The 9,081-nt window shown below is 40.4% G+C and overlaps 1 protein-coding gene across 1 annotated transcript; it reads right to left on the bottom strand.

Annotated features, from left to right (window-relative positions):
• Positions 1–54: 54 nt before the first annotated feature.
• Positions 55–8,345, bottom strand: gde1 (glycerophosphodiester phosphodiesterase 1). Its single transcript, XM_026360259.1, has 6 exons — positions 8,076–8,345; positions 7,455–7,630; positions 4,650–4,755; positions 3,234–3,326; positions 2,525–2,736; positions 55–2,194 (listed from the first exon to the last, which is right to left on the bottom strand). Exons 1-6 carry the CDS (start codon positions 8,343–8,345, stop codon positions 2,047–2,049), a joined length of 1,005 nt encoding a protein of 334 aa, XP_026216044.1. The 3' UTR covers positions 55–2,046.
• Between the last annotated feature and the right edge of the window lie 736 nt (positions 8,346–9,081).

The following is a 9,081-nucleotide window of genomic DNA, read 5'->3' as shown; positions in this document are numbered from 1 at the left end:
CAAGGACTGACAACAATAATAGTGCCAGACAAAACAAACTTGTGAGCTGCTCTCTTTAATTGTCAGCCACTTTATCTTTATGCTATATGAGGGCTAATGGCACTGCTGAAACCTTTTGTAGCATTCCTGTTTAACTTTAAATACATAACAGTGACACTACAGGTGATTTTCACCTGCACAGCGTGAGCTGACAATCAGCATTCGGGACAAGAAGCAGCTCAGACAGGCTTATCCAGTGTGATATCCAACACTACACCTCCCACTCACCCCCCACTTCATCTGTACTATCTGGGTCAGTCACCTGAGTCTCCAGGCCAAGAGGCTAATCATCAACAGTCCACACTACACAGGCTTAGCTTTAACAGTAGAGAGGCCAGACTAAGGTCAAATGGCCATTTTATGCTGAAGAAGGAACAGTTATCAGCTTTCACTCTGTCCCTTCACACTTTCAGAACATGGTATTTGTTTAGAACTATGTGTACAGATGTTCAACGGGAAAGATGTTTTTCCATCAGTCGACAATAACAACTATGGTGGATGAATGAAGGTTGTGTGCACGTTTAGGGTGTTGGTGTTGATCTATTGAATAATATCAGTCTCTTGAAGGGTGTAGATGCAGGACATCAGCTGGAACTGCTGTCCGCTGTCCCCATCTGTGAGAAATCATTTAACGACAACCAATTCACTTCCAATGTCCAGCATTTTATTCAGTTCAATCATTCATTACAGTACTCAATCATATGAACTCAAATCTTCATGATTCTATCCTTCAATGTTTTGACTGGTAATGACAGGACAAAAAGTATTTCACCTGCTGCTCAGAATAAATTAAATGTAAACATGAATCATATATGATTACAGGTATCCATGTTTGCCACACCCTTTTACATAGTGAACTTCAAACAGTATCTTTTCGATGATCCAGTTCTAGAGACCTGATATTGCACATGCTGGTTCTTGGGCACAGCTTACTTCTACTCTGATGACAACAGAGATGCTGTTAGTGTTACTAATTGAGTTATATTCACTGTCAGCAGTTGGCGTCTGAGATCATTTTAAAGCCTTAAAAATGTCTATGTATTCCATCCTTAACCACTTATTCTTACCTGGTCCCTTACTGTTCCTTTGCTCGGGCCTACTGTGTTTCTATATGCAGTACTGTGTTACTTATACCTATAAAATCTATGAAATGAGATGCAGAATGATGTCTCCTTATGAGAGACGCACTGACAGAGGTAAAACTGAAATATTAGTCAATGTCATCTGCTCTACACAGTTTACTAGTGGGCTCCACTACAGAGAATTAAACAATGTTTCCTAAAAAGTATCACATTATTATTTAGAAATAATAATATGGTACTAAACTGTAGCATATTATGTCTAATATGTGTATGTATACACCTGTAACACTGTGCGGCCATCATAAATTAACACATTAGAAGCTTCTGGCGCTACACTGATGAGTGACACTAAAACCTATTTATATGTATCTTATTCTATTCTACATTTCAGTTTCATTCCCGCTTTTTTCAAAGGTATAAAATGTTTATTTGTATTTCTTCTAAATCAGTAAGCACAGACAGTGCATGACATTATAGGCATTATATATAGTAAAATAAAAAGAAAAAAAAATCATTTCACTCCTGAGTTTGTGAATACAGTACATTTGTTTAGCTTCTATAACAGTATTATAATAAGTATAAGTATTACCAAAATGTTTGTATTCAAATGTCTATAAACACGTCAGGAACATCACCACGTGTGACTGAAGTCATGATCAAATTAAAATGATTCAGTCAAAATTAAACCTGTTACTTGGTGTGATGTTATCTGATGTTAGCTGTGACACCCAGTCTCATCGCCTCAAAGAAAAATTAAACACAATCACAGCGGTGCGCATGGAGATGGCATGGAAAGAGTGGCGAGTGTTCTCTTACCTGATGCCACATATGGTTGGTGAGCAGTGAAAACGTTGGTTCCATGTGTGCATGTATCTCTATAATAACTGTGTGTTTGAGCAAATCTTGTGCTGGGTTCAAGTGTCTCTCAGTAATGAGGTTCACAGTCTTCCACCAGGCTGTCAGTGATGTAGTTGACTTGGAGCACATCGTGGTAATACTCTTTCTCCACTTTTGTGTTGACTGTCCAGGCTACAACCTCCACCCCTCTCTGGGCCCAGTACTGCACATAGTCCCTGTAGACACACAGGAAATTATTCTCTGCCGTGAACATGATGTAGACATTTTAAAGTGACTAGATTCTACCGTTACAGGCTGTCCATACTGTGTTTCTTCTATGAAACATTCAGAACGTTTAAGCATGTTCTGCGCCGTTTACTGGATATCGGTTTGTTAAGCAAACACAGTGAGAACCAAAGAATGACAGTCTCACAAGGCTAAGAAAGTCCTTAGTATCTGGAAACTAAATTCTAGTGAGGATGAGAATATGTGTGTGTGTGTGTGTGTGTGTGTGTGTGTGTGTGTGTGTGTGTGTGTGTGTGTGTGTGACCTCAGCAGAAACTCACAGTGAAACAAAGTTCTTCTGGATCAGGAAGGCTGAGATTCCACACAGCTTCCACAGCACGTGATGGTGGGCCAAGTCCAACACTACGTCCATTAGTGTCATCCAGTGGTGTTTCCATAGTGACGAGAAACGCGGGGAGCCATCTCCAAACCGACTCAGGCTCCACGGCCTGTGGGTTAATGCTGTGACCACTTCTGGATCACTCTGCCTCATCTGGGCCGCAGGGGAACATACGCCAAGAATTATTCTTCACAACATATATACAGTATATACATATATATACAGTATATATATATATATATATATATATATATATATATATATATATATATATATATACACATACAGTATATACAGTATATATATATATATATATATAACTGTTTATTAAAATCAGTTACCACTGTGTTAGGCTGTGTAGACGTTGTAGCAATTCGCAGTACCAGCCTGTTCAGTACAGTGTTCAAGCTCAAAATGACCCATAAACAGAATAACTAGTGAAAACCTGTCATTTGTTTTCTGTTATGTAATCTGTACTAGTCTGGTTTTCCCAGCTTGTATACAAACACGGAGCAATGATGTTTTCTAAAAGGGAAAGGTTGGCTGGTTAACCTAACGTACACAGCCAACACAGCAAATCTAACTTTGTTCAAGAGCAGTACACCGTGCACAAACACTGACTTCCAACAAAGGCCAAAGATCCCTCCTACCCTGTAGATGACTTTGGGCTCGAAGGAACAGACGATGCTGCTGTTGTAGAGGACTGGATGTTTCTTATACAGTTCTTTAAGGGCTGCGGCTGCCTGAGAGGAGAGGAGAAACACGCTGTTATTGTAGGTCAGTCAACTGTGTACAGTGTGTGTTTTTGTGTCCAACCACGTGATGCTAACTAGCAGCTGTGTCTAGAAAACACTGCTGTGGGTCCTGAACTCAAGAAAGTCACTGGCCGAAACAACGAACACGAATGCAGGTTTGCATTCCTTACTCATCGAAAAATGTGCTGAGTTAGGAAGTGTGAAAGTACAAAGATGCAAACTGAAATTCAGTTTGTTTGTTTTTTAATATGCAAGATTAAATGGCATGAACTCTGTCACTGGCTCAACTAGTTTGAACTGTCGGAAACAAGAAACTCACATTTTCACAAGTTGTCTGAGTACAAATATGTAGTAATGACGCAATATGTTACCCTGTAAACAAACTACGCCTTACCCGTGGCAATGTCCTCACTGAACATGTGTCTGTGTGTTTAGGGGGTTTGGTTTGTTCCATAATTCAGCACAAACTGGAATAAGTATTCTGGACATGTTATGGTACATTTCAGTGGCAACGATGAGCCACGCAGCTAATGATTGTCTATTTATTCATCTTGTACTGTTATCTTTATGTTGCACACAGGCCACATAAAACCTTTTTCCCAGAACTAAAGCCACAGTTAGGAACTGTTATTCACTAATAGAACCCCAACACGTGGTGAATGATAGGACTGGTTCTGATGAGGGTCGTTCTAGGAAATAAAAAAGCAGAAGAAGGTGTTTGAGTAAGAATTATTTAACAGATTAAGTTGCTTTTCCTTGACTAAAATCTTTACCTACGTCTGGCAAACCTATTGTAAAGTCAGTAAAATGTGCTCAGATGTTTGTACCTTACGATGAACTTCAAAACCCATGTACTGTGTGTGTGTGTGTGTGTGTGTGTGTCGTATGTTGTCTGTGTTGCACAGACCTTTTTTTTTAATTCTGTGTTTTTTGTGTCAGTATTCTTCCAAAAGTGTATTTGTTACATTTGTGAATTGATTCGATATGAACCATTCTTATTTCAATCTAATTTTTCACCCACCCCTTTAAACATTAACACAGAACTGAAGTACAAAGTAATGGAATTACTTTTGACCCTCACTACAACTACAGTAACCCCTGAGTTACTGACCCGTTGCTTCCGGACTGGAACATTTATACAGTATATTTTGATTATTTTGTACTGGGCTGTTCTGTGGACCACAACACCACAACACCATGTTCTCATCATTATGTAATGTTGACTACTTACAGATCAATTAAATCAACAAAGTATAACAGACAGATTGAACATAATCAAGTCGTTCTGTTTGTTAGTTCTGTTGGCTGCACCTCATCTGGATGACCTTTGACATCAAAGTAGATGGTAAGCTGCAGTTTGATGCATTCCTCCACTGCCTCCTCCAGGGTTGGGATCTTCTGCCCAGCAAACTTCTCCCTGGTAGAAGAGGAGACATTGATGTGATGTGTAATTATGCAGAGCATTGGCCTATTTTAACATTATGACTGAATGAATTTGTTCTCCACTGTTTAGATGACTCGGAAACTTTACTTTTACAGTAGCTTAGACATTTGTAAGTCATTTACCATTTTCTTTATTCCTAAATAAATATGACTTAAACTTTTTTACACGTTCTAGAAATTCATAAATGAAAACAAATGAGTTACAAATATTAATTAAAAAACAAAAATGTCTTAAATATCTATTTGTGAACTTCAGTAAATGGTGTGTTAAAATAATTTCCCCACTCCGGATGTAGGCCAACATAGCGCCATTAATGATGGCAAGCTGTCCTAGTCCAGAGGCAGCCAAGCAGGCCCAAATCATGATGCTGCCATCACCACGCTTCAGCGTCTTATTTCAGAATGCAGTTTTTGGTTGTCACCAAACACAATGCTTACATTTACATTTACATTTAATCATTTATCCACAGCAGCTTACAAATGAGGTACAAGGCAAGCTAAATATCTAACCCAACGAGAAAAACTTCGAACTGTTTGTTTCATGAGGTGTAAGTTTTTTTTGTTTGTTTGTTTTTTTAGATTTAAGTGCAAAGAAAGTTGTGCAATAGCAGTTTTCAGCAGATTTGATCAAATTGGGAGCAAGCCTGGGTTGTTTGTTCCACCATTGTGAAACCGCTGAGCGGAATGGTTTAGTCTGGGATCTTTTCAGGTGAGGCATGTGCGGGGACCACGGGACATCATTCACTGGCAGAGCGCAATAGACCAGAGGGATTTTAGACCTAGATGAGGGCATTCAAGTAGGCAGCCATCAGCTCCCAGTTCTCTCTTTTGAACAGACTCCTCATGAAACTGACTCTTGACCACTCTCTTCTGGAGATTTACAGGCCTGTCTCTCTTCTTCTATTGAACAAGCAGTCTTCAATGAACTGAATGACTTCCTTTCTAGGAACAACCTCCTTGATGTCAATCTGTCTGGCCTAAAGAGTGGTCACTCCACAGAACGTCGTGGAATCCCTGCGGGCTGCAAAAGCTGCAGCTCAGTCTTCCGTCTTAATCTTCCTTGATCTATCTGCAGCCTTTGACACTGTGAACCACCAGATCCTCCTGTCTGCACTCTCTGACTTGGGCATCACTGATACAACTCTGGCCTGGCTTAAGTCCTACTTGTCTGGACATACCTTCAACATATCTTGGGAGGGTTAAGTGTCTTACTCTGACTGCCTCTCCCCTGGTGTGCTGCTGGGTTCAGTTCTTGGTCCTCTACATCCCTGAGTTCCATCATCCAGTTGCATGGCTTTTTTTTTTTTAACAGTAGCTGCTTCCTCGCTGTGAATCTGCAACTCACAACACTGAAACCATGCACATCCATGCTATTCAATGTTCTTCCGATGGTGGACTCCCACTCTCTTCAACAGAAGCCTTTAGTTTCCTATGTGTTGTGCTCACATTTGTCTTTGTTGGTTGACCACTGCTGGGGAGCATAACAGTGATACTGAAGGTCTTTCAACATGATTTAATGTTGCTGTAATTAGTGTATGCTTTCATATTTCTCGCAGGACTGTCTACATTACTCTGTTCATGTTGAGAATAATGTACGTTTTTATTTTGTATCTTTCTTTTTTGTTATGTTTGCTCTGAAGTCTGTTTTTTTTAGAGTCCCTCTGGATTATTTGTCTTATGTCTATTACCAACAGCATCTCTGTGTATTATTAGCAACTTGTCTCACTCTCCTTTCTGAATTTATTATAGCAAAATGTTTTTCACTTGTCAATGTTTACTGTTACAGGCATTTCTACATCAGAAAATACACGTGAGATGGAAAAACAGCCCAGCATTTGTGGCGTTTGTAATAACTGTAACCAAAGATTAGACACAAGGCCCTAAAATGGTATGAAGCCAACACTCTTATCCTCCAGCTTTCCCAAAAAACATGTTCGACTTGTCTTACCTGCTGCCACACCACCAAAGCTTAGAGCCATTGAAAAAACACTTCTTTTTTCCTTTTATGTTTTTTTGCCAATCAGCTTGCATTTCTCCCACCATCACTACAATGGTTTTGTTAAGGTTTTGATGTAAAGTTTCAGAGCACTGATTAACCGCTGCTACTTCAGATGATTATCTCACTGACAATTACAACAAAGTGGTAGAGACACAGAAGATCGTCCTGTACAAAACAATCTGTAACATAAAGTTTATACAAACTGGTTCTGTATTTGCCTGAAAAAAATGCATAATCTTAAATCTAATCTGGAACTTGAGTCAACTGGACTTTGTTCTTGTCAGGTTGGAAGTCACTGCACGTCCAAAAAAAATTTTGTTGGACAGCCTTCAGCTTTGATTACAGCAAGCATCCACCATGGCATCGTTTCAATACGTTTAAGAAATGAGAAGCTGCTCACTCATCAGTTTGTGTTAAATAACTTGTTGCCAGCTGAAAAATAATCGTCCATGCAGTAATTATCCAGCGGGAGGCTCTTACCTATTTGCTTAGTTAAATGGTGGTGACTTTGTTTTGGACAGGCAGTGTAATTTACTACTGATCCAAGCAGCTTCACCTGGATGACTGAGAATCTTCATCTCAGTCATCTAAAGCGTCCACTGCAATCAAAGATATTGGCCAAAGCCTGTGTGATTGTATATGTCTTATAGCTACTGAACGTGCTTTCTTCTTACCGGAGTCGATGTTTAGCAGCTGCGTCCAGTTCACTCAGGTCAGAGAGTCTCATCTGGCTAAGCAGTCCTGACCCGTTAGTGGTCCGGTCTACAGTCTCATCGTGCATCAGTATTGGGACGCCGTCTGCTGAGAACTCCAGGTCCAACTCCACACCTGTCGCCCCATTCTTACTGGCCTAGAATAAAAGAGACAAGTAAAAGAGTCTAGTAAAAGTGTTCTAGGAGGATTCGTTACTGATCATGTAACAAATGCACAAATGTAAAATGGCTCTATGGCCAAAACGTTGATGGTATCTTAGGGTTCAGGCTGATTTTAATGTGAAAACTGAGTTCACATGAAAAGAAAAAACTGCGATCACCTTTGTACTAACATTGATTTACAAAAGTGTACAACGTTGGCCTAAACTGTGCTACTAGTGGATACAGGTCTGACAGTTTTTGATGTCCACTCACAGGTCACAGTCCACTACCTTGTTCTGTATAATACAGTACAATGAAATCAGTGCGTTTACATGCATTTAAGTAACCAGGTGATGACCATGAAACTGCTGCATACTAAATCTTCTTCTTGTCTAGAAAACACGATGCAGTGGATCAGACAGTCCCATAGGTTCCTCTCACCTCACGGATGGCTGCGATCGTGTTCTCCGGGGCGTCATGTCCACCGCCCCTGTGAGCGACCACCGACACCTTGCCGGAGCCCACCGTGCCCTTGGTTGGGTGCAGCACCTGCCGGACCCGGCTGGTCGGTACCTGGGGGAACCGGAACATAGCCAGAAAGAGGTAGAGGGAGGCGGTGAGGACCGTGGTCCACACCGGGCTCCTGGTACCGAGCAAGAGCACCACGAAGACGACCGAGTACAGAGTGACTTCATCCTCCAGCTGCAACATCGCTGTCCTCTCTGTCCCAATGTCAGTGTGTCCAAAAACTGAAGGTAGCAGCTGGACGCAAACGCACCACCGCCTGTTAGTTTAGCTAGCGTTAGCCGCCTTGCTAACTTTACTAGGAGGCTGCACCGGAGGAAATCTCATACTACGCCTAACCTAACAAAGTTATGACATTACTTACTGAAAACAAGAAATACAGCTGTTCGGCACCAGGAACAGTGTGACATTTAAAACGAGCAGACACAGGAAGTCGTGTCGTGCTCAGTTACACCGTGCGGCAGTAATGACATAGATATAAACACGAAGATGCCGCATCAGGGCTTCTGAAATGCGTTTGTCGCGCCGCCATATTGGATCGGGACTGTGTTCTGCACTGACCAGTTGAAGTAATAGAAAACTATTGACTTTTGTCTAATGAAAGAAATATCAAAGCCATGCAATGAAAAATATGATTTCAAAAGGGGAGAAGTTGTCTTATAATATTTTATTGTTAAAAACATGTTGAATTAAGTGATAAGGAATAATGCTACTAAGTTACAAAATAATATTTATGTAAAAACAAATGTACAATTTATGTTTATCCATCAGCGTTGTCATTATGATTTGCAGTGTTAATTTGGACCAGTATAGTCTAGTGTCTCTTTAAACTGTTTCATGATACTAACATGACATACTGTAAAATAGATTCAAGTTATATCTGTATTGAAACGTTAACGATATGATAAGTTTTTGTTAATAG

Source organism: Anabas testudineus, chromosome 1 (genome assembly GCF_900324465.2).
Source record: "Anabas testudineus chromosome 1, fAnaTes1.2, whole genome shotgun sequence".
Classification (NCBI taxonomy): domain Eukaryota; kingdom Metazoa; phylum Chordata; class Actinopteri; order Anabantiformes; family Anabantidae; genus Anabas; species Anabas testudineus.
Note: the sequence above shows the minus strand (reverse complement) of the source record. Positions and strands in the feature narration are given on the sequence as shown.

Bases quoted from the DNA above. Each gene is read 5' to 3' on its own strand.
- gde1 (XM_026360259.1), bottom strand. From the start codon at position 8,345: ATGTTGCAGCTGGAGGATGAAGTCACTCTGTACTCGGTCGTCTTCGTG. The intron at 4,756-7,454 runs GTAAGAAGAAAG...CTCTTCTACCAG, and splicing joins GCTGCTAAACATCGACTCCG to GGAGAAGTTTGCTGGGCAGA. The intron at 2,737-3,233 runs GTAGGAGGGATC...CCTGCGGCCCAG, and splicing joins AGCCCAAAGTCATCTACAGG to ATGAGGCAGAGTGATCCAGA.